General features: G+C 45.6%; 2 protein-coding genes across 3 annotated transcripts in view; one reads left to right on the top strand and one right to left on the bottom strand.

Annotated features, from left to right (window-relative positions):
* Window positions 1-8,500: 8,500 nt before the first annotated feature.
* LOC110337117 (tripartite motif-containing protein 75) lies at window positions 8,501-10,013 on the top strand. Its single transcript, XM_021219874.1, has one exon. The coding sequence runs from the start codon at window positions 8,560-8,562 to the stop codon at window positions 9,961-9,963; it is 1,404 nt and encodes a 467-aa protein (XP_021075533.1). The 5' UTR covers window positions 8,501-8,559; the 3' UTR covers window positions 9,964-10,013.
* Window positions 10,014-16,289: 6,276 nt separating this feature from the next.
* Tmem192 (transmembrane protein 192) overlaps window positions 16,290-25,913 on the bottom strand; it is a 20,835-nt gene continuing 11,211 nt past the window's right edge. The window contains exons 3-6 of one of the 2 annotated variants that reach the window (XM_021219508.1): window positions 24,345-24,609; window positions 20,335-20,469; window positions 18,794-18,896; window positions 16,290-16,607 (exon numbers count right to left, since the gene is read on the bottom strand). In XM_021219508.1, coding sequence (XP_021075167.1) covers window positions 16,484-16,607; window positions 18,794-18,896; window positions 20,335-20,469; window positions 24,345-24,609 — 627 coding nt within the window. In that variant the 3' untranslated portion in view covers window positions 16,290-16,483. The remainder of the gene's footprint in view (window positions 16,608-18,793; window positions 18,897-20,334; window positions 20,470-24,344; window positions 24,610-25,913) is intronic. The other variant, XM_029532009.1, reaches the window with a different exon arrangement.

Here is a 25,913-nt window from a genome sequence, read left to right as displayed (position 1 = left end):
GACTGCAGACTGTAAGTCATCAATAAATTCCTTTACTATATAGAGACTATCTGCAAGTTCTGTGACTCTAGAGAACCCTGACTAATACATCATCTATCTTTGCATCATTACACATAGATTCAGCTCCCACTGTTCCATCTGGGCTACCACCTGTGCATGACCTTTCTACTGGTAAGCCAGCCACAGTAACCATCCCTGTAATCCCAGCACTCCTGAGACAGCAGGATTTTGATAATTAGGCTAGCATAGGATACATAGCAAAAACTGTTAAGAAATGACAAAAGGTAAGAAAGAAGTCCGTGAATTTTTAAGCCTTCTGTCTCAGAATTAACTTGTTTGCCAAAGACGATGAGATTATATCATGCTTCTTTGTATAAAGTTATTTAAACAACTAAGCAAAATAAACTTAAATGCATAGAAGTTTTCAAGATACACAGAGCTTTTGTTTATTCTTTAAATAGATTCACATAACCTATTCATCAATATTAAGTAGCTAGGGGCTGGTGAGATGGCTCAGCAGGTAAGAGCACAGACTGCTCTTCCAAAGGTGCAGAGTTCAAATCCCAGCAACCACATGGTGGCTCACAACCATCCTTAACAAGATCTGACTCCCTCTTCTAGAGTGTCTGAAGACAGCTACAGTGTACTTACATATAATAAATAAATAAATAAATAAATAAAAATATTAAGTAGCTAATGTTTATGTATTAACTTTAAGTAGCTAATGTTTATGTATTGACTTTTGTGGCAGACTATTAAGCACATATATTACTTATCTTGAGTTCAAATCCAGCCTGGTAGAGTCAGTTATTTCCTTCACCTTTATGTGGGGTCCAGAGATCGGACCACCATCATCAGACTTTGAGGGTAAGTGCCTCTATTCACTGAGCTATCTATCACCCATATGTTATTTTTGAGACAAGCCGCCTCTAGCCTTGAACTGAGGATTCTACTGAGTAGCTACAGTTACAAGTGTACATTTTACACTTGCAGTTACAAGCATTGATTTCTGGGATAGAACATTTTAAAAAGAAATGAGGAAGTCTGGAAAGGGATGAGCTGGACCAACAAAGAGTCCATGATATGAGAAAGGAAAAAAAAAATCACTGAGCATCGACTGGCATACAAGGCTGGAGTCCAGTCATTTCTGTCAGCTACAGGCTATGGAACTTAGCATTCTGTGCTTCCATAGAGAACTGAGAAGATTGTGAGATTTATACATAGTTATCTAAAGGGGTTCCCAGAGAATTGGCTACAGAACTTTCCCCCCAGTATTCAAATCTTGGATATCCAAGGCCATTACATAAAATGATAGAGTGAAACTGGAAGCCAGTGCCTCCAATCCCAGTGAGCAGGGAACTGAGGCAGGAAGCTCAGGAGTTCAAGGTCAGTTAGGCTACACAAAATGAAAGGTTTGCATAAACTCTTTCACAACCTTCTAAAACATTTCAGTGTAACTGTCTTAGGGTTTTACTACTGTGAACAGATACCATGACCAACGCAAGTCTTTTTTTTTTTTTTTTTTTAATTTAACCTTTTTTTTTCTTCTCCTGATTTTATCCCCCTCCTGGTCCACCCTCTGACTGCTCTACATCTCATACCTCCTCCCTGTCTCCATGAGGATGTCCCTACCTACTCCCAACCCTCACCCCACCAGACCTCCCCCACTCCCTGGGACCTCCAGTCTCTTGAGGGTTAGGTGCATCTTCTCTGACTGAACATTTTTCTGCATCAGTTTATAAAAGCTCAAACTGCAAAAATACACAATGAGCTCATATACTAGTGCTTAAGTGCTGTTTGGTGGTTGGCCCTGACTCAAGCCATCTTAGCCATTAACAGTTCATAATGGCATTTAATTGGATGGGACCTATGTGAAGCTTATAGTTGTGGAATTTCTTAAGATTAACTAACAAACCAACTAATAACATTCAGAACATAACATGGTACGTGACCCTGCTCTGAGTCAAGTCATTTTTCTGTATCAGTGACTGGCAGGCACATTACAGCAACAGTATGAAATAGCTGGCAAGCACGGAACAGAATGGTTACAGCTATGCTAGGGAGGTAGACTTCAACAACCTACCTATGTATCAAAGAAACTAAAGAAGGACTCACAGTGGTGAGCTTTCTTACGGATGGCCAGGTGCCTGGAGTCAGGTGTTAAGTATTCCAAGTAAGATGAATTCCTCCAATGGGTTGAGGTTTGTTTTACTTTTGATTGTTGATTCTTTTTTAAATTCCACATAGTAACTGAAGGTGTGGGAAGTGGGTGTGGCCGTGCAGCAGCCAAGAAGGCGCCCTGGCTCATTGCCAAGCCCCGTGATTACTGCTTGTTTACCAAACATCTGAATGATCATGCGCACCTGAATGATCATGCACTGCCCGCCTGACGCATAGCGTCATACAGCATGATATTGAGTCTCTGACCTATCAACACCCACCCTGTCTGCGTGCATGGCTCGGGTACAGAGCGTGCTGAATGCTGATTGGATGATGAAGAATGGTGAGAGACAAGTGCAGAGGGTGGAGGGGGATAAATTGGGTGATTCCCCCAGAATAAAGTGGAGAATAGGAGAAAATAAGGGAGGCTGCGGAAGCTGCTCAAACTCTGCCTTGGTGTACGTGTCATCTTTTCCCCACCTCTGCGAGACGGAGTGTGGGGTGTGCGGCAGAAGGGCTTTGTGAGGGGCACCAAGAACAAAGTATTCCTGGCCACTACTATAAGCCATAATAAAGGGGGCCACACTGGGCCTGGTGGCCAGGAGGGACAGCTAGGGCACTTTCCTATTCTATAGTATAAAGACATGGGAACTGGAGAGATGGCTTAGTGGTTAAAGACACTTGCTAATCTTGAACATTCCACGTGTAGCAGCCCACAACCAACTCCAGTGAGCATCAGGTGCACACATGGCACACGTGCATATATATAAACAAATCTTAAACACAGAAAGGGTGGTGTCCATCTGAGTGCGGTGGCTTACACCCTCAATCTCAGTACTTGGGGGTTGAGGCAGGAGGACTAATTAACAGGTCAGTCTGGGGTAAATGACCAAACTAAATTCCTGGCCAGTTTAGGCTACCGTGATATTTCAAAGGCTATCTCGGAAAGATAAGGGGTTTTTGAGGAAGACAATGGACCAGTGAGAAGGCTCAGCCAGCAAAGATGCTTGCAAGACCAGTCCAAGCAGGAAGACCTGAGTTTGATCTCGGTGGATGCATGTGAAGGTGAAAGGAGAGAACCAACTTCAGAATAATTGTCCTCTGACACCTCCTCCCATACTTGCGCCATGACACCTATGCCCAATGCTGGAGGAGGGTGTAGGGAAGCCAGAGAGAAAATCTCAGAGCTAGAGACTCAAGCCGCACCCCTCCCTCAATCTCCCCAGCTACTGGTTCTATCTGCATTTTCTAGAGGATCTCTGCAGACTGTCAATGCTGTCTGCTTCTGCCAGCTGCCTTACAGCCTCTTTGGAAGAGAGCTCTTCCTGTCCCTGTGCCTTAAGGTCTCTCTCCTTCATAAGGTCTGTCCTGGGCCAGTGATCTGTATTCTGCCTGTGCCTCAGTGGAGCCTAATGGAAGCCAAATACATTGATTCTAAGGCGGAGGGGTGAGGGGGTCAGTCAGGCAACCCAGGTGTCCTTGTAGATGGGTGTGATGTTTAAGAACATAGTGTGGAGGGGCCCCCGAACTTCCCAGTAAAGGAATGAGGCAAAGGACAGGTGCCCCAGCTGGAGCAAAGAGGTCAGTGCTGCCTCAGGAAGGAGAAAGTCAGGGGAGGAGCAGGCATGTGTGTGGGAGGAGCGGGTGGGTGGTGAAGAGGTGCAGGAGGGGGAGGAGCAGGCGGTGGGGGTTAGGAGGTTGGGGTTTGGGCTGGGTGGAGGGTGGGAAGGGGGTAGGAGTTAGGGGTTAGAGGAGCAGGTACAGTCTCGAACTCCAGGAATGGCATCTTGATTTACTTTGTGGAACTGTGAACCTGGAGATATCAGTGCAAACAAGATGCCCGCAGCACCCAGTCTGGCTACTGGAAAACACCCCGGGCAAGAGAGAAACGTTCAGCAGCTGATACTGAGGTTTTCAGAAGAAAAGCCCGTCCTAGATGGGCCCAGCAGGCTAAGCGCCTCTCTAGCCACCTGTTTCCTCCATGCAACAAGTGAAAGCAACTAGGACCAGTGAAGAACAGGGCTGTAGTTTGACCCCGGGTGTGGTAGCTCAAGGCTTTAATTCCAGCCCCTAGAAAGGAAAAAAGAATCCAGACTTCGAGGTCATCCATCCGCTATTAATTACATAGGTCTGGGCATGTAAATGAGTTTGTAAAATGTTGGCTCCTTATTCAGGGAGCCCTGAGATATGATGTTCAGTAGAACAAGGACCAGGGTTGGGCACAGGCGTGTGTAATTAATTGGCCCTGGTTGAGGTGTGTCTGGTTGGTTAATCTTAGTCTTGCCTGTGTGAGGTCATAAGCCCCCACCATCTTCACTCTTAAGGGGACCAAATACGGCTCTTGGAAGATGATCATTGATGCCCCAGGTATGGGTCAGCCTCGCCATCTTGGAAGGTACTGTTCTCATCTGGTGTGTGTGGGTAGGAGTGGGGTTTCTGTCTGGTGAGGTTTTGTTCTGCTTCAAATCCAAGGTGACTCAAAGATTTTTATTTATACCTTTAGCCAAAAAGAGAACAGGACAGACAGATACAGAGCGAAGGAAGAGAAGGTAGTGCTTTCTTCATTTCCATACCTGTGTAGGGAAGGCAGGACTCAAGGCTCTCTACAAAGGCAGCTTCCAAATACTTGTGTTACTATGAGCACTTACACAACTTGTTTGTTGTTGAGAAAGGATCTCTCTTTGTAGCTCTGGATGGCCTGGAGTCTTGAACTCAGAGATCCTCCTGTCTCTGTCTCCTGACGACTGGGATTAAAGGCCAGCATGCCTGGCTGACGCTCACGCATGCGAGCATACACACACACACACACACACACACACACACACACACCCAAACAGGGTTTCTCTGTGTAATCCTGGGTGTTCTGGAACTTGCTCTGTAGACTGGGCTGGCCTGGAACTCAGAGATCTGCCTGCTTCTTCGATTTCTTAGAGGGGAGTGGGAATGTAGCTGCATTGGTAAAGGGTTTTGTAGCATGTACCTATATAAGAAGCCCATGGTTTGATTTCCAGCATTGCATACACCTACCTGGAATCCCAGGCGTTGGGGTAAGAACACAGCTTCTGGTTTAGACTGAGCTATGAGAACTCTCTCTTCCCTGCCCTTCACTCCTCCCACTCTCAGGAAACACTGATCTTGTCTGAGTGGAGTTCCCACGTGCTGCATCTTTTGCATAAATGTGGGTGGAAAGCACAGGGCATAACTTCTCCTGTGACCCTGAGGGGCTGCCCAGAGCAGATTGTTCAAAGTAAGTAGGGAACTGGGGCGAAAACGGGAGGCAGAAGCTGAGCTTCTTGAGGCTTCTCTGCATCAAAGGGGACATCTGCCGTTCAGTGTGGCTTTTGACACCTCAGTGCCGAAAAGATCTTCATGAAGTCAGAAAGGGCTAAAGACTGTGTTTGGCAACAGCACTTGCGAGTGCTAGTATTATCAGAGTCCTAATGATGCTCATCGATATGGTGCTTATGTCTGAAGTGCCTGAACATACTGAGCATAGCTGTTCTGGTTGTCTACAAAGGACAGCCTGAGGCCCCTGGAGGCTAGTAGCTTGTCCAAGGTCATAAAACCCATAGAATGCCCAAAACATAATTGACCAAAAGTCAAACTCAGCAACGTTGGATAGTTAGTGAAGAAACGGATCTGGACACAAAGAATGCTATTTTTGGCAAAAGGGGATGTCTGATTATCTTAGAGTTTCTGTGGCTGTGGTGAACACCATGACCAAAAGCAAGTTGGAGAGAAAAGGGTTCATTTGGCTTATGCTTCCTTATCACTGTTCTTCACGGAAGGAAGTCAGGACAGGAACTCACACAGAGCAGGAATGTGGAGGCAGGAGCTGATCCAGAGACCATAGAGGGGTGCTGCTCAATGGCTTGCTCAGCCTGCTTTCTTACAGAACTCTGGATCACCAGCCCAGGGAGAGTACCATCCACAATAAACCAGTCCCATTTCTTAATCAGTAATTAAGAAGACGTTCCACAGGCTTGCCTACCGCCTGATTTCATGGAGGTGTCTTCTCAGCGGAGACTCCGTCCCCTCTGCAAACGGTAGCTTGTGTTCAGCCTGGCCAGGACACCCATGAGTTACCTTAGTGGGGTTAAGTGGACCCTGGGTAAGCGGTGTGCTTGCTTCTCTCTGCCATCTGTGGTGCTTGGTCACTAGTCCTTCCTAGTCTCTTCTGCGGATGTCTAAACTGTCAAGCTGACTGGGGGCACATGCCTGTAATCCCAGCACCCAGACTAGGCTGGGCTACACAAGGGGGGCAGAACAGAGGGATTCTGTCTCTCTCTCTTTTTTTTTTTTTTAATATTTATTTATTATATGTAAGTACACCGTAGCTGTCTTCAGACACTCCAGAAGAGGGCGCAAGATCTTGTTATGGATGGTTATGAGCCACCATGTGGTTGCTGGGATTTGAACTCCAGACCTTCGGAAGAGCAGTCGTGTGCTCTTACCCACTGAGCCATCTCACCAGCCCGAGGGATTCTGTCTCAAGATGCTTTTGTGAAGTGCTAAGAGGCCATGTAATCTACCTGGGCCTCCATCCCCAGCACCCTGGTTTCCATGTTTGGTGACTAATTACACACAAGTGGAAGTCAGAGTCAGCAACTTGTGAGAGTCATTTTTTTTTCCCCATCATGTGGGTCCTGGGGATTGAACTCAGTCCTCAGGCTCGGAAGCAAGCCTTGTCGGTATTATTTTCCCATTGGTTATGCCATCTTTTGTTATTTTGGTGTCAGAACAAGGTCTCTGCATGTAGTCCTGACTGGTCTGGAACTGTGTGAACACTAGGTTGAACTAGCTTCCATCCTTCTGCCCCTGCCTCCTAACTCCTGATATTACATTTGTGTATCGCCACACCCAATGGGTTGTTTGGTGTTTTGGGGGGGTGGGGTGGGGACAGGGTCTCAAGTAGTCTAGGTTGTCCTCAAGTTCAGTAAATAGCCAATGTTAACCTTGGATTTCCCCCCTATGAAGCTAAATCCTCCAGAGAGTGACATTTTAACAGTAAACACTTATGCTGGGCATGGTGACATAATATTTTTAATACCAGCACTGGGGAGGCAGAGGCCAACTTGGTCCACAAAGCAAGTTCCAGGCAAGCAAGCAAGAGGAGAATACTGAAAGCAGGTTTGAAGGCGTGTTGGTTCTGTTGTTGTTATCATCATCATCATCAACATCATCACCATTATTGGTTTTTTGAGACAGGGTTTTCTGCGTAGCCCGCCTAGAACTCACTCTGTAGATCAGGCTGGCCTCGAACTCAAAAGAACCTCCTGCCTCTGCCTCTCAAGTGCTGGATTAGAACCGTGCACGCCTACCACCACCACGGTCAGGCAAAACCAGAAACAAACGTGAGAAATGAAAACCAGAGTTGATATGAAGGTTTGTGTTAGAAAGCAGAGATCAAGGCGGAAGTGATAGCCAGGTTGTCCTCGTTTACCCGATTCGAGGAGTTTGGCTGGTGATGGAGGTGGCACTTAGCGAGTGCCTTTTTTCCTAGATGTAATCCTGGTTTAGGCCGAGCTGCATTTCATCTCTAACATCTTTACGCCAAAAGCCCCGCCCAGTGGCACTTGGCTGCAATCCAAGCCCTTGGAAGCATTCCTTCCAGTTCAAGGTAAGGCTAGGTTGTATGGATACAAACACGCGTGCCAAAAGAGCCAAAACGAGTGCATTATCTTTCAGCCAGGCACTCCGCGGAGGCAGAGGCAGTGGCGGATGATCTCTGAGAGTTCAAGGACAGCCTGGTCTACAGAGTAATTTTCAGGATAGCCGGACCTACGTAGTGTGACCCTGCCTTGAAAAGACAAAACCATGGGCTAGGGCTGGATAGCTCAGTTTGTACAGTGTTTGCTTAGAATGCTTGGGGCTGTGTCTGATCCCCAGCAGGACTCTGTGATCCCTGCCTGCGGACTTCAGCACTCGGGAGGGATATGTAACCAAGGTTCTCAGTATTACAGGCTTGGGAATGGCAGGCTGGGAGGGAAGTGAATGCCCCTCTGAGCTTAATGGGACCAGGTAGTGAACGGGGCCATCCGAAATAAACTTATTCTTTCTTTCTTTTCTTTCTTTCTTTCTTTTTTTTTTAATAAAGAAATTACTCTTTTACTCAAACTAACTGTGAGTTGCCAGAGTCCAGAAGAGTAGTTGTCCACCAGAGCTGTCATTAGCTGTGCAAAGGACCTTGTTGGCAACTGAAATTATCCAGTGTAAAGCCACAAAGGACTCAAGGCTTTCACCACTCTGGGAAACCCAGGAGACAGCAGTGCAGTGACAGCTGTCTCCAGGAGGGACTGAGAACTACAGGACAGGTGAGTCTGATTGTCCCTAAAGGGCACACCAGAGCCAACCTTCAGAAGGAAGCCCACCTGGGTCGAGACCTCTATTCCCAGCCTGATGGCACAGGCCGAGGTCTTGGCTAGACTCCAGAAAGAGGCCCAGTGCCCCATCTGTCTGGATGACCTGAAAGAGCCAGTCACCATCGAGTGCGGACACAACTTCTGTCATTCCTGCATCAAAGATTTCTGGGCAGAGCAGCAAGCCACGTTCTCCTGTCCTGTCTGCCGACACCAGTGCCAACACAGGAACCTCAGAAGCAATGCCCAGCTTGGAAAAATGATTGAAACTGCCCAGCTGCTCCAAGGCATGGAGAGCAAGAGGCACGAAAGCAGCACCAGTTGCGAGAAGCACAACCAGGTCCTCACCCTCTTCTGTGAGGATGACCTGCAGCTGCTGTGTGAGCGGTGCATGGAGCCTGAGAGCCACAGGTCCCACCAGGTACTATCCATTAAAAAGGCTGCCTCTCTCCACAGGAAACACCTTCAGGACTACAGCAGGCTCCTGGCGTGGGAAGTGAAAGAGATTCAAGAGTTAATGAGCGCGCTAAGCAGAAGAACGCTGACCCTGAGGGAACAAGCAGAAGCGCAGAGGTCGGAACTAACGTCCGAGTGTGAGCAGCTCATCCGGTTTCTAGACCAGGAAGAGCGGGCGGCTTTCTCCAGGTTAGAGGACGAGGAGACGAGGCTTGAGAAGAGACTGCTTGATAACATTGCAGCATTAGAACACCATAGTTCCAGGCTCAGAGCCCTCCTGAGACACCTGATGCTCACCGGAGAGCTCTCCGAAGCCAAGATGCTGTCCACAGTCAAGGATTTTTACCTGAAATGTAGGCTTCAGCTCCCCAGCCCAAGCATTTTCCCAGTTCAGTTACGAAGAGAAGAGTTCAGCTTTCCCCTCCAGTATTCAGCCCTACAGAAAGTTATACAGCATTTCACAGACAATGTCACTCTAGACCTGAAGACGGCCCATCCAAACCTGCTCATTTCTGAGGACAGAACATGCGTAACATTTACAAAGGAAATACAACGTGTTCCTGGTTCTTCGAGTTATACCAAGAGCCCCGTTGTGTTGGGGATTCCACATTTTAATTCTGGGAGACACTTCTGGGAGGTGCAGGTAGGAAAGAAGCCAGAGTGGGCTATCGGTATTTGCAAAGCTGATTCCTCCAGCGGGGAAAGGCAGTCCCCTAACCCCCGGGGATATTGGAGGATTGTTTGGCAGGGGGACGGCTTCAACGTCTCAAGAGCTGACCCGGACTCTCAGCTGAAGGCCGCAAGAGCCACAAGCATTGGTGTTTTCCTGGACTATGAACTGGGAGAGGTTTCTTTCTATGGCATGCCTGAGAAATGCCACCTCTATACTTTCAGAGACACTTTTTCTGGGCCTGTCTGCCCTTATTTCTACCTAGGGCCTCAGTCAGAACCTCTTAGACTCTGTTCTGCCACGGATTTGGAATGCTAACTCACATGGTGGCCTTAACTTTAACAGGTTTGTTCATATTCTGCACTCCCCTCCCCACAGTCCAGGCTGGCCCCAAGCTTGTTATATAGCTGAGGACAGCTTTGGATTTGTGTTCCTCTGGATGACACGCTCTTATTGATAGGATGACAGGCGTGAGCGCCTATACCCAACATTTTTTTTTTTTTTCTTTTTGGGGAGGCATGCTCTTGCTATGTAACCCTGACTGGCCTAGAACCTTATATGCTGACCAGGTTGGGTAGCAACTGTCAGCCTGTCTGCTGTCTTCCATCTCAGCTTCCTGTATTCTGGGTTTACAAGCACAGATCAACACATTAGCAACAAACGCATTTTTAAATTTCTAAGTCTTACATCTGAATCGAAATCCCATGCCTAGCAGTTCTGAGCGATATACTTCAACCTTTTCATCTTTGAGATCATCTTGGTAAGTCAACTGGGCTAGCCTTGACTAACTTTACAACCCATCCTGGTCCAGCCCTCCCAAGTTGCTGCTATTACAGGTTTACATCACCACCTCAGAAAGTCATAGGTGTTTTCAGAATGTTTTTACCTATTTTATAACTAAGAGAATCCTATGTAGTCTAGGCTGGCCTCAAACTTGATACACAGTAGAGGCTGACCTTGAATTCATGATTGTCTAACTCCCATCTCACAAATGCCCAGCCTTTGAGATTGGTATTTGAGTATACATTTGTTTCTCTCTAATCTTAGAAACACCTTAAACATTAATAAGGAATTGGATTGAAAACAGCAGAGTTCTAACAAGTTTTTAAAATATTCCTGAGTTTTCATTTCAGCATCAAATCATCAGTGGTACCCTCCCTCCCTTCCCCGTCTCCCCACTCTCTTTCCATTTCCAGCCCTGGGGCTTGGTTGGGTTCAGAAGTAACACTCATCAGCCCTGTTTGATGTTGATGTAGTCTTGTGAAATTGCCCAGGCCAACCTTGAATTTCCATTCCCGTCCTTCAGACTCCCATGTAGCTGGGATTGCAAGCGACTTCCTCTATGCCTTGAGGAATTTGAGGGATTTTATCTTTATTCTTTTAAACTTAGTATTTGTGTATATGAGAAGGATGGACAGACAGATGAACTATAGTTGAGGATGTAGATGTCAGGAAATACTTCTCTTCTCTTCTCACATGTCCTGGGATTATGTTTAGGTAATCACACTTGTGTGGCAAGCTCCTTCACCTGCTGAGCCATCTCAGGCCCTAAAACTGGTTCGTGATAGAGATGAGAAACAAAGAGGCTGATGAACAGCAGCTAAGTCACAGTTAGATCAAACAGAAAGTACCCTGTACTACTGCAACGTGGGCCAGCTGTAGACAGTGAGAAGGGACTTTGTACTTCAAAAGGCTGCAGCAAAGTATTTGGGATGTTGTCACCAGAAAGACAAAGGTTTGAGGAGACAGTTGTAACCTGATGTAAACACTACATATGGTCACATGTTGAATTGTGACAAGGTTCCCATTAATGTACCATTTTTATCTATCAAATTTAATTTTAATAAAGGGAAAAAAATGACTTTGTAGGAAAGAAGGTCCTTCCTCAGGGTTTGGGGTTGTCACTTTTGCTTTACACGGTTCCTAGACTATTCAGGCTTGGTGGCTCATGGATCTACCACTGCAGGAGAATCTAGGTTTGTTTGGTTTTGGTTTTTTTTTTTTGTGGTAGAAATGGTTTTTGCTTTTTGCACTTCTTGCATCCATCTCCTAAGTGCTAAGGTTATAGGCAGTTGCTACTGAGATGCCAAATCTTTTAAGTTCAGACTTCATTTTAGAGAACCTGACCTAAGTTTTAACTCGGGTCAACTAACAGGCTGGTACCTACTGTTAGGTTCCAAGTGCACCCCCTCCCCCAACAAAACCTGAGCCTAGCTCCAGTCTCTAAGCTAATCCCCGACAAGACCAGCATCTCCAGGTTATCCCACCAGCAAACCTGCACCCCCAGGTTACAAGGCCACCCCCTGCCTAAAGCAGAAATTAAGTTTATGATATGACCCTCAGAACCAGCCAATTATGTTAAAGGTCACAGGAGCTTTCCAATTAGATGCTTGCACACATACTTCCTGCTTGCTGCTTACTATAAAGCCTTGCCCCAACAGACATTCGGGGCTCCCTCACCACCAAAACTGTCCTGCATGGCAGTGGTGCACTGGGGGCCCAAGCTAGCTCCAATAGAAGACCCTGCTGTGAGTTACATCAGATCTGCTCCTGTCTGCTTTCTTGGGGATCGATAACATTTCCCTGGCACTACACTACCATACCTAGCTGTAGCACTGTGAAGGACCATGAGCCCAGGGTCATGCAGACTAGCAAGCAGTGCACCAACTGAGCTGCATCTCAAGTCTAGAATCAAACTTTCTTTAATTAAAATTACAGTTATTCTTGGGCAGTGGTGGCACACGCCTTTAATCCCAGCACTTGGGAGGCAGAGGCAGGTGGATCTCTGTATTCTAGGCCAGCCTGGTCTACAGAACGAGTTCCAGTTTCCAGCATAGCCAGGGCTACACACATACAAAAAAAAACCCTGTCTCAATCACCACCCCCTCCCCAGCAAAATAACATTTATTGTGTGGGTTTATTCGTGGGCACCTGTGCCATGGAAGACACAGGGCAACTTGCTGCAATCAGTTCTTTCCCTGTCTTGTGCACATGAATCTAACTGTAGTTCCAGAGGACCTGATGCCCTCTTCTGGGCTCTGTAGGCATTAGGCATGCAGAGTGTGAACACACATACACACACACATACATACATACATACATACATGCAGGTAAAACACTCACACACATAAAAATAATTAAAAATGTATATTCTTGCTCAGTCAGCAATGGGCCCAAGATTCTCTTAGTGGCATCGGTGCACTAGTCTTTGACTCCAGCTTGGTGCTGTCAGGAGTTGGTGGCACCTTTGTGGGCAGAGGGGAACAGGTTACATTTTCAGTGAGCAGACAATTGTCTTTTGTTCCAGGCTGGCTTTGTGATGGTTTGTATATGCCATTCCGAGGTGGCTGTGATTTTGACTGAAGACTGACTGTGTGCTGCTGGGATAGAATTCAACCTCTAGGTTGAACACTCTTGGCAAACACTATGCCTCTAAACTGCAGACCCAACGCTAAGGCTATGGGGTCATTATGATTACTGAGACGGGGTGCCCCATAGCCCCAGCTGACCTTGAATTACATGTGTAACTAAGATAGCCCTGAATGTAATTGTCCTGCCTTCGTTCCCCCGGTGCTAGGATTGCAGGCATGAGCCAGCGCTCCAGGCTTACGGCTGCAGTGCTAGTGAGGCTTCCTCCTTGAATGACATCAAGGACATAGAATGCTCAAGAGTTGACGGGTCTAGGCAAGGGGGAAGAAAACGGGTGCAAAGGCCCTCAGGTGATACTGGGCCTGGCAGTTCAAAGTCCTAAAGCAAGGTTTAAGCGGTGCCAACTAAGAATTAGGAAAATCTGGGGCATGGAGGAAGAATCCATTTTCCAAGGACCTGCACTGTTGGGCCTTTGGTTTTGAAAACAAATTATGCATGTATAACATGACCTAATTTGTGGTTTAGATCTCTGGGGTAGGACAGATGGCTCAGTGGATAAAGAATACTGGCTGCTCTCCTAGAGGATCCGGGTTCAATCCCTTGCAACCCCATCAGTAACTCAACCAGCAGTAACATCAGTGCCAGGGGAATGAATGCCTTTGTCAGGCAGCAGACATGTACATGGTGCATCCACGCACATACCATAAAACAGTAACTTACAAGAAAGGTCTCCAACTGCTGAGTTAGAACATAAATGTTTGGAGAAGTAGAGAGGGGGGTGATCAGAGTCCTAGGGCCAGGGTGATGGCTCAGTAATTACCAGCACTTAACGCTACCACAAAGGACCTGGGCTTGATTCCCAGTTCTCACATGGTGGCTCACCACCGCCTGGAATTCTAACTCTAGGGGATCTGACACACCTCTCCTCTCCTCCATGGGCATCAAACATGTACATTGCGCAGGCATGCATGCATGCATATGTATGTATGTATGTATGTATGTATATTTTACATTTACATTTACCCATACATAGCAGAATTAAAATTAAAAATATACTTAAGAAAAATATAAAGGGGTTGAAAATGTAAATCAGTTGGTAGCCAACTTGCCTAGCATACACAAAGCCCTGAGTCCATTTGCTATTCCACAGAGAGGACAAGGATGGGGTCCTTGTAATCCTAGCACTTGAGAGGTAGAGATGGAGAATCAGAAGTTCAAAGTCATTCGTGGGTACGAAGGGAGTGTGAGGCCGACCTAGGCTACATGAGAGGAGACCCTGTCTTAAGAAACAAGAACAACAACGAGATCACACCAGAGTATCCCAGGAGAAAGATGAGCAAAGGATTAGGGTTGGATTTCACAAGAGTTCTGAAAGGCCACAGATCTGGAATAGGTACCAATTTCACTCATAGTCAAAGGAAAGAACAGAACTCCATTCTGCAAGCTCTGTCATGCACATCTACCCAGCCCCTGGAAACTGTTTAGGTATAATGTGGCTTCAATATGTGAATGTTATTACTCTGTGGAGAGTCAACTGTATTAAACACATGTACATGTACATGTTTATCTTGGAGGAAGAAAATTTTTAGGATGTCCCAGCAATGGCTGTATCTAAAGAAAACAGGACTTTACTGTCCACAAGTTAGGGTCAAATAAACATCCCTTCCCTGTCAAGCTGCATCTGCCACACCCCTAGATAATTATGTATGGCTCTGCAAATAAAATATTGAGTAGCAGGGTAAAACCTGAAACCTGCAGAACAAAGAACCCACTAGGAAGCCCTTAGGGAAGAGCCTTTCTCAGCTAAGCATAAAGGCTGACACCCCTGGTCTCACCAATTAGGAGGTGGGAAGCAAGACAATCGGGAGTTCAAGGCCAGCCTCTGCCTCATGAATTCCTATCCAAACAGAACAAAAACAGTCTCTCTAAGGTGAGCATAAAGGTACCAATTGATTGAAAGGCGCTCTAAATGTGGAGAAACAGTGCCACCTAGGAACACTTCGTTTTCATTGCCAGAATTATCCATTTAATAATACCTATACGTAAATTGATTTGGTGTTTTAATCCCATTAGTTTTTAACTATAACCCAAGACTGAACATATCTTCTCCCTATTTAGACAATTAAAAATTTCCTATTGTCTTTGATGTGATGTATGTGCATGATACATGTGCTGATATCAGTGCATGCACGAGAGTGCCACGCTGAGAGTCTGAAGATCAAGGATGATTTTCAGGAGCTGGTCTATCCTCCACCAAGACTTCCTGCGATCAAACTCAGGTCATTGGGCTTGCATAGCAAGCACTCTCCCTACTGAGCCATCCTACCAGCACTACTTGGTCAAATATTAAGCCACAAATGGTTTCATTCTTCTACTTACATACACTCTTTAAAGGTTTACTATGTACGTAGTACATAATATGCATGTATGCCTGCACACCAGAAGCTGAGATCATATCTCTGGCTCACCTGGAACCCAGTATTTGGACCAGTTCCATCTTGAACTTCCTGTATCTTCATCCCAAGGACTAAGGTGACAGGTGTGAGGCCCCAGGCTCAGCTACTTAAACTTACTGGTTAGATCAAGGCAGAACACACAGATATTCCGAAGCTTCTTAAAGAAGGGCAAAAACAAAGTGGAAGTGGCAGATTATTTCCTAAATCTTTAACTCTTGCTGATGGATGGTCTTACCGCGTGACAGGTGTCACTACTTGGCCGCCCATTGGCCCAGGACGTCTTTGCATTTTATTTTTCAAGGACACGCTGTAGAACTTGCACAGCACATGTCCTGCTGAGCTCTTGGTGCTATAATGAGGAAAGTGCTTTATGCTTTTGGAGCAAATGGGCTGGGCTGGCCTCAAGCTGGAGGCGACCCTCCTAACCCCTGCTTTTCAAAGGCTGGGAGGACACTGTACGTCATCATGGCTGGCTGTGTGAGGGGGTGCTTGGGTTTGGTCCCCAGCTCTGGAAAACAAGCAAGCAAGCAAAAAAAAAAAACCAAAAAAACAGCTTAGGAGGCCTCATCTCCCATCCAATATGCCCACACACAAAGAAAATGCACGCAACACTCTTGAGGAGAAAACTGACCGCACAAAATAATGTCCTCTCTCAGCAGCTTAACTGTGGCAAGAACTTACTGGTTTAAAACCTTTTCCAGCAGCCGGTCATGTCGCACTTCCTTGATAAAGAACCACATTATGTCAGGGTACTTAAACTATACCCTGGACCCCAGAAAAGTCCAGAAGTTAAATTATTCACAACATACAAAACATTCTCAAGTTTTCCAGACCTTTATAATCCACTCAGAGGCTCGCCCCCATCATTGGGACATACATAGTTCTACATATGTAGAACTGGATTCAGGTTCCCAGCACTGTGGACGTGACGTCGGCAAAGGCTGACGTTTCCTGCGACAGCTGGGCGGTCTGCAGTCACTGTGGACTCAGTGGCTCTCGTGCCCATGAGCCTCTCATGTCCTGGCTGGCTGAGTTGCCAGCTCCAACAACCGCTTACTCAGCAGAGAGTTGTGACGCTTCAGGTACACAATTATGTCCTCTTGCTTTTCAACAATTTCTTCTAGGCTTGAAATAGTCCTGCAGAATTCAAGACATAAGTGGATTACATGGATGCACCAGCATCGTTGGTCCCATTTAACGTGGGTCCTCAGTGGCATTCACCAAGACACACTTTGCCCAGTACTTTCCCTTGGGTTTCATACCCCAGGGATATTCCAAAACCAGTCTTTCACGAATGAACTTAGTGACTTCTGCTCGGGAAATCAATCTGCTTAGTACATATTGCCTTTATTTTTTAATTTTTTTTGGCCTCCAGAAAAGGCATTTAAATTTTTACAATTTAAAGTCAATACATGAACCAGATGTTGGTGCATGCCTTTAATCGCAGCACTCAGGAGGCAGAAGCAGACAGATCTCTGTGGGTTCAAGGCCAGCCTGATCTCCTAGCCAACTTCCAGGACAGCCTGGAATAATCACTGAGGCTCTGTCTCAGTGGTTACCCCATTCTCCACAAAAGCGCAGCATCCTAAAGAAGAGAGTCAAGTGTTTGAGTCTATTCTGAGCTACATAGCAAGATCCCAGTACTCAGTAGGGTCAGTAGGCTAAGATGATAGGCATCTGAGTCTCCCCTGGGCTATATAGCAACACAGCAAGCAAGAGTCTACTCTCAAACCCAGGTGAGATGTGATCCCAAACCCAAAACAAACACAAAAATAGCAGGGAGTTTAGCTCCAGCTCTCCCCTACTCCATAATCACACCATACATGTCTGCCCTCTCAATCCAGTGAATATTATAATTTTAGGCTAAATCTGCACTCAGAATATACATTATCACTATACAAATTACTTTTTTACAGTTAGGCTAAGGTAAAGTCTACTATTATATTTCATATGTAAACTTCTATTTTCCTGAGAATAATACTTGCTCACTCAAAAATGTCTAGACTAAACCACCAACCAGCCGCATATGTAGCATCAGTGGGAGGAGAGGCCCCTGGTCCTATGAAGGCTCGATGCCCCAGTGTAGGGGAATGCCAGGGTAGGTGGGTGGGTGGGGGAGGATGGGATAGGGGGCTTCCGGGGGTTGAGAGGAATCAGGAAAGGGAATGACATTTGAAATGTAATAAAATATCCAATAAAAAATAAAGATGTCTATGGATTTTGTTCTTAAATGATTGTTATTTATTCTTTGTCAGTTTCACACCATGCACCCCAATATCGCTGATTTCCCCCTCCTCTTGTGACCACTTTCCACCCTTGTAACCTCCCCCTTAAAAAAAAAAGCCCCCCCCAAACAACAACAGAAACCCACCTCATCGTGGACATAGTGTGTCACATGTGATGTAGTGTGACACACACCAGCTATAGTGTGTTGCAGTGTGTCATACAGTGTAGGTTCTCATCCAGACATCTTTACTGCCAAAGGTTCACTGCAATGAGTCACTGGTCTGGCTTAGGTCTTGGGCTTCTGCTACACCATCAACACTAGATCCTCAGCAGGACACGGCTTGGATTATATCCCACTCTCCTGTGTAATGGAGGTCCTGCAGCTTTGGACCCTGCACAACAGGCCCTTCAGGAATTCCAGCAGTTCATAGATGGTGTGGTGGTTTGAACAGGTATAGCCCCTATAATCTACTCTGCTTGGGTGCTTGGCCTATCGGGAGTGGCACTATTAGGAGGCGTGACCATGTTGGAATAGGTGTGGTCTTGTTGGAAGTGTGTCACTGTGGGGGTAGGCTTTAAGATCTCCTATGCTCAAGTTATACCCAGAGTGGAACCAGGAGGATCTTTGTGAGTTAAAGACCAGCCAAGACTACATAGTAAGACCTTGTTTCAAAACAACCAAAAATACTATGAATGGTACATGAGAAGAAAAGTGCTTACTTTTCTGAAATAAAATTCTCTCTGCCGGCATCAAACTTGGGAGCCTCCCACCTTAGCCTAGGTGTGTGTGTGTGTGTGTGTGTGTGTGTGTGTGTGTGTGTGTGCGTGTGTATGTGAGTGTGACTGCATGCATGTGCATATGTATGTGGGTCAGATGCTAGGGATGGACCCTGAAACTCATTCATAGAGCCACTGATTACATCCCCAGCCTTTATAAAAACTAACAAAAAATATTTTAGGTTAAGATTTTGCTAAATTGCCCTGGCTAGGGACCCACCCTGCCTTTGCCTTCCAAGTAGCTAGGATCACAAGCATGGACGATCAAGTAAGTAAAGGAGGAAGTTAATTCCAATTTCTACGTCCAACTCAAGCCTTACCTGAAGCCAGTCTCTGCGGCAGTACTGCTGGGGTGAGCATACATTTTTTCTTCTTCAAGTACATCAGGCCGTGGCTTGGCCCTGTTGAATCTCCTAATCTTCACTGAAATAATAAATCATTTTTGGTTATTACCTACTTCTGAAGAACTGGCTATATTCATTTGTTCAAGCTATACGAACTGGTTACTCTTTTTGCATAGATAATATATGAGATTGCATAATGAGCGAACAGTCTGAATATGCTTATTTATCAGTGTGCACATTTCAAAGTCGACTAAGAAAGGACTGGTCACAGGGAGTACCAAGATCATCATTAATAACTAATGACTGGGCTGGAGAGATGGCTCAGTGGTTAAGAGCACCGACTGCTCTTCTGAAAAAACCTGAGTTCAAATCCCAGCAACCACATGGTGGCTTGCAACCATCTGGAGTGAGATCTGGCGCCCTCTTCAGGTGCGTCTGAAGACAGCTACAGTGTTCTTAGATATAATAATAAATAAATATTTAAAAAAAAAAAAAAAAAAAAAAAAACTAATGATTACAAGCAGTAGGTGATGATTACAACATATGAGGCTCAGCGCTGCTGTCCTAGATGGATGACCTCATTCCACTGCCATGACCACATCATGGAGTGAGCACTCATTTTTTCTCTTGAGACAGGGTCTATCTCTGTAGACCAGTCTGGCCTGAAACTCAAGAGACTTGTATGGGTTTCCCTTCCACGAACTGGGATTAACTGTGTGTGCCACCAGGGTCTGGCCTTTGTTCTGAATTTAGATGCCACATTTACATGCAGGGCCTGCTGTGCTGGCTCAACTATAACCCCAGCACTTGGGCAGCAGAAGCAGGGAACTGGTTGTAAGTTCAGGGACATTCTGGTTGCCTTATAACAGCGGTTCTCAGCCTGTGGGTCATCACTCCTTCAGGTGGCAAATGACACTTTCACAGGGATCAATCAGATATCCAACATATCATATATTTACATCACAATTAACAGTTGCAAAATTACAGTTATGAAGTAGCATTGAAAATAACTTTATGGTTGGGGGTCAGCCCAACATGAGGAACTGGATTAAAAGGTCACAGCACTGGGAAGGTTGAGAACCACTGTCTTATAGGAAGCAAAGATGTTGTTCTGTTTTCTAAGAAAGCTTTGCTTCAGTTGGCTGAAAATCCTGTCTTCTATACATGTGTGTAATGGTACACCCCCGTGCTTTCAGGAGCCCAGAGGCACCGAGTCCCCTGGAGTGGAGTTCCTGCCAGCTGCGAGCTGACAGACATGACTAAGAGCAGTAAGTCCTCTCTCTCTCCAGGTTAAAGGTTCCCAAAAATTATGAAAGACACAGATGTAGAAAACTGACTCACTAGTAGTGCCTGTCTCATCCTGTTGGTCTGGAAGGAGAGGTGACCAGAAGTGGTCATAAGTAAATGACAGGGGTGCTAAAGGAGTCCTCGGCTAAGGGGGAAGGAGTTCACCAAAATAGCAGGCTGTGCTTCTCTGTGCAGACGAGAGGCAGGCAGAGGCTGCAGTCCGTTCTCACCTATATAGAGGATCAGGCAGCTCAGGGAACAGATCAGCTCCAGGGCCAGGACAGCCAGAATCAGCTCAAGGTACAGCTTGCTGGGCTCAGGGAAAGAGTGCTGCACACAGAGGAGGAGGAGCAGGGCAGTGTTGCCTGAGGAAGGGAGAGAGACAGACAGCAATGGGATACGGCTCTTCAGTCAGCATGAAGCTCCTTTTGATCTGCTTTCTGTAAGTTGTTGTCTGTCTGTCTATCTATCTATATCCATCTATCTATCTATCTATCCATCCATCCAGCCACCCATCCGTCCATCTATGTATGTATGTATGTATGTATGTATGTATCTATCTATCTATCTATCTATCTATCTATCTATCTATCTATCTATCATCTATCTACCTATTTATTTATTTATTTCCAATTTCCTTAAGCCCTTATAATTTCCTAAGTGAAAGAACTATGTTGTTCTACATAACAAACCCATAAGATGCAGCAAGAGTTTATGCTAGTAAGGGTAGCCTCTACACAGCCTAAGCATGGCCACCAGTAAGACCAGCAATCAGTGGAATGTCTGCTCCAATGGCCAGACTTGGAGAAGAAGAGGTTGGAAATTCTTTAAAAAAAAAAAAAAAAATATCTGGAAGGCTGGCTATATAGCCTGGCCTGTAGAATTCTGCCCAGCATGAATGACAGACTGGGTTCAATGCCCAGAAGCACATGAAATCAAGGATGGGCCCTGTAACCCCTGAAAATTCAAAAGGCAGACGCAGGAGGATGGACCCTACATAGCAAGTTTGAGGCTGTTCTGGGCTGCACGAGCCCTCATCTCCAAAAACCAAGGTGTTGAAGAGTTACCTCAGTGATGAGATGGTAGCCAGGAAGTTCATAGCCCTAGGTTTGGTCTCAAGCACCAAAAACAAAACCAGAAAAACCAAAGACTCTAACCTTGTTTGAAAACTAAGGCTTTATAGGATTATAGAATTATTAAACTGACTTTTTTGGTTCTTCTGTACATGTGAAAAAAATATTATTATTGAGATAGGGTTCCAACATACTGTAGGCTGGTCTTGAATTCATTGATGACCATCCTCCTGCCTCAGCCTCCTGAAGGCTGAGGTTGCATCATACCTAGCTTAAAGCCAGATATGAAAATGATAAAGACCAAATAATTTCTTGGTGAATTTCAAAGATATTATTTCCAGATTTTGAAGAAAAAACAAAAACAAATACAAAAACCAAAATATTATTTCTAGATCATTCCTTGAAAGTATTCTTTACTCTTACCCACATAAGGTAGGTAAAGTAGTTAAAAAGTTTCTGTTTTTATTCTTGTGTTATGGGGACATCTTCTGGTCACACAGTGGCTATGCATCAGTTAGAACCTACCATCACCCCCTGTAGAGTCTGGGAGTATTAACCACTTCCCTGTGTTCTGTCTGCTAAAGCATATTGCTTCAGCTGCCACTAAGACCTCTGTTGTGTGGAAGAGCTTGTGGGTTACCCTTTGGTAATACACTAACAGAATATAGAAGAAAAGTTCAAATCTGTAGAACTTATGAGGCTTTTTTTCCCTAAGGTCAAAATTTGACACTGTGCCAAAACTCCCTAGTTCAGTTCAATTTCACTCAAGTAAACCTTTGAAAGCTGTGTAACAGTTGAGAGAATCAGGCTAGACCCTGTGTGTGCCTACTAATCTTGCCCTGACCCAGGACCCGTGAGGCTTCAGTTGACTGTATGTGTAGGGTACCAGTGACTCAGCCTAGGGCCTTGTCCAAGATAGGCAAGTACTCCATCACAAGCCTATCTTGAGTCCTATTTGTGCTTTGCTTTGTGACAGGGTCTTTCTAATTGTGATGGTTTCAATTAAAACGGCCCCCATGGGCTCACAGGGAGTGACACTATTTCAGGAGCTGCAGCCTTGTTGGAGGAAGCATGTCACTGGGAGAGGGCTTCGAGGTTTCAGATGCTCAAGCCAGGCCTAGTGCCTCTCTCTTCCTGCAGCCCGCTGGTCCAGCACCACAACTGCCTGTGCACTGCTCTGCTTCCTGCCATGATGACAGTGGACTAAACCTCTGACTGTAAGCCAGCCCCAATCAAATATTTCCCTTTATGAGAGATTCTGTGGTCTTGGTGTCTCCTCACAGCAATCAAAACCCTAACTAAGACACTAAAGAAGTAGAATAAGGTAGAAAAGATCAATTATGAGATGTTGATTTATTGCTTTATTTAGTGACTTGCTTAAAGAACCGTCTGTACTGCCGTTTGCCAAGCATGACTTTCAGTTGCTACCTGGAACACACTGACTGGAGGAACAGCTCAAACAACAGGCTGTTGCCAGCCATGTACACCTCCATAAAATCACCTTGTGGTGTTAGAGTATAAAACATGAGTGCAGCCAGGCAGCAGTGCACACCTTTAATCCCAGTACTCTGGAGGCAAAAGCAGGCAGATTTCTGAGTTCAAATCCAGCCTGGTCTACTGAGTAAGTTCCAGACAGCCAGGACTACACAGAGAAAAAACAAACAACAAAACAGCAAAGGACACGAGTGCCAACTGGACCAGGGATGGAAGTCTTTCCATAGCTAATGCAATGTTGGTCCCTTGCTGACATCTCTCTACTGTCACTGGTGTCTGAGTGCTTATTCTGGAAGCACTGGGATAATTTTTACCGCAATACTGAGTGTCTTAGTTAGGGTTTTACTGCTGTGAACAGACACCATGACCAAGGCAAGTCTTATAAAAAACATTTACTTGGGGCTGGCTTACAGGTTCAGAGGTTCAGTCCATTATCATCAAGGTGGGAGCATGGCAGTATCCAGGCAGGCAACGCACAGGCAGAGCTGAGAGTTCTATGTCTTCATACAAAGGCTGTTAGTGGAAGACTGACTTCCAGGCAACTAGAGTGAGGGTCTTTAGCCCACACCCACAGTGACACACCTATTCCAACCAGGTCACACCTATTCCAACAAGGCCACACCTCCAAATGGTGCCACTCCCTGGCCCAAGAATAGACAAACCATCAAACTGAATTACTCAGAATAACACTCTGTAGCTCAAGTAGGCCAGACTCTAGCATCCTCCCAGGTAGCTAGACTCGCCAGGAACAGCTTAGGACACTGTGTTTGACCTTTTCTGATTAGAATAATATAGCTTATTTTTCTGTTCCCTAGCAACTTCCTGACATTAGTTCCCATAGCAAAAAATTCATGGAACTTAATTTTAAAAATCTTTTTTAGGGGATGGTGAGTTTTGGGGTTTTGCTGCTGTTTCTGTTTGGGTGTTTGTTTGTTTTGAGATAAGCACCCATGGAGCCCACGCTGGTTGCGAACTTGCTACATACCGGAGGGTGGCCTTGAACTCCTGGGCCTCCTGCCTCCACCTTGTGGAGATTTTCTAATCTTTTTAAATCTAACCTTCTCTAATCCTCAGACTGTCAGCAAATGAGACAGCTAATAGTAAAAAAGACAGGAAATCCATTTTAAAACGGAATACACTGGTATTACAGCCGTAGCAAATACAAACTTCAAATGAAAATTAAGGCTGTATGCCCAGGATGGTGACACACCCCTGTAATCCTAGCACTTACTTGAGAGGCAGAGACAGAAGGATTGACGTGAGGTGGAGGCCAGCCTGACAGAAAAGAGAGTTCTAGGAGTGCCAGCCTATAAATCATGGTGAGATCCTATTTCAAAACAACCATGAAGACTACGTAAGAAGAGCTTCAAGAGGTTTGTGGGACATAGCTAGGTAGCAACGTGCTTGTTAGCATGTATGAGGCTAGGTTCAATCCCTCCCTCTTCGAATCAAAAGAAAAATTCTAGATAGGGGCTATAATACATCTCACTCTCAAAAAGAGAACATATTTGATTATAAACTCAATAAAATCAAGTTCCACATGTCTTTTGTGGGTCATTTTTGGCACTCAAGCCACATAGCAGATGAAAGATGCGGTACTTGGGCTGGAGAGATGGCTCAGCCGTTAGAGGCTAGGCTTGCAACCAAAAATATAAGAGAGACGTGGTACTTACCAGAAGAGTGGACTGTGAGGGCCAGTGACTTGAGATGCCTCGTAGACCGGTAGATCTGGAAATAGCCTCGGCTCCTGACTTTCCGGTGGTGATACTGGACGTAGCGTTCGAAAAGCAAATGCAGAATCCACAGGATAAGTTTCCCAAGGATTATGGCCGTCTGAACCTTCAACGGGCTGGTGTACTTTTCTGGGCGCTTGTCTTCAGTCAGATTAGGACACAAACACGGCACACCCGTTAAAAATGCTAAAACAACAAACACGACCTGGTGGGAAGAGAAGCCGCAGGGTTCACAGTAAATTCGAAGGCTGTGGTCAGGGACCGTGAGGCGGCTCAGTGGGGAGAGGCATTCGTCACCAGGACTGACAACCTAAGTCTGACCCCAGGATCAACACAGCAGAAGGGTAGAACTGATTCCTGCAAGTTGTCCCAATGGAGGTATACACACACCTCCATGCACACAGGTGTGACCATGCACACTCACACATTAATGTAACAAAAAATTATAACAGCTATATGGTTTAGAAAACAGACACTGGTGTTTCCTAAAGGACTCTATGACTTACACGATCCTATTCTTTTTTTTTTTTTAAGCTGTATTTATTTTTATGTACACTGATGTTTCACCTGCATGAATGTCTGTGGAGGGTACTGGATCCCTTGGAACTGGAGTTACAGAGAGCTGGCAGCTTCCATGTGGTTGCTAAGAACTGAACCCAGGTCCTCTGGGAGGAGCTCTGAGCCATCTCTCCAGCCCCATGCTACTCTGCTCTTACAATGATTTTAGATTGGTTTACCAAAAGCATCATAACACTTTGTAGAAGCTGAGCAGAGAGGCATACAGCTGTAATCCTAACACTCGGGAGGATGGAGAATTTCAGATTAGCCTGGGCTACACAGGCAGATTGCCTGTCACAGTTGAAAAAGAAAAATACAGGCTATCGCAGACAAAAGCACAAACAAGAAAGTGAACCCCGCCTAAATCCCTCTGACGGAGATGCTCACTTAATGCTGAGGTTTTATGTCTTTCTCATTCATGTATATGTGTAATGTATATGCATACACACACGCATGCGCATACACACACACACACATACACACACACCACAAAATCCTAGAAAGAGTTGATTATGTCACAAGCAATTGCTATGCGTGGGAGCGGTGACTCCGTAGCCAGGAGTGCAAACAGCTCTGGCAGAGGACTTTAAGGGTTCAGTCCCCAGTGTCCATGTCAAGCTGTTCACTCCGACCAGCCCCGGGGTCACATCCTCTCTTCTAGCTTCTAGGATATCTGCAGTCTTCCTCACCACATAATTGAAATACATATACTTTTTAAAAGAACTATAAAAGTATGGGTTAAAAGTTCACTTCCAGGAGCCTGAGGAGATGGCTCTGTGGTTAAGCACATGCACTGCTCTTGTAGAGGTCCAGACTTTCGGTCCCGGCATCCTTGTTGCTGGGCACCTCACACTACCCCTAACACCAGCTGCCATGGGGTCTGACATCTCCTACCTCTGAAGGCAGCAAAACACACACATGAAAGAAGGAAGGAAGGAAGGAAGGAAGGAA

The sequence above is a fragment of the Mus pahari genome, chromosome 19, assembly GCF_900095145.1.
Source record: "Mus pahari chromosome 19, PAHARI_EIJ_v1.1, whole genome shotgun sequence".
NCBI classification, from domain to species: domain Eukaryota; kingdom Metazoa; phylum Chordata; class Mammalia; order Rodentia; family Muridae; genus Mus; species Mus pahari.
Note: the sequence above shows the minus strand (reverse complement) of the source record. Positions and strands in the feature narration are given on the sequence as shown.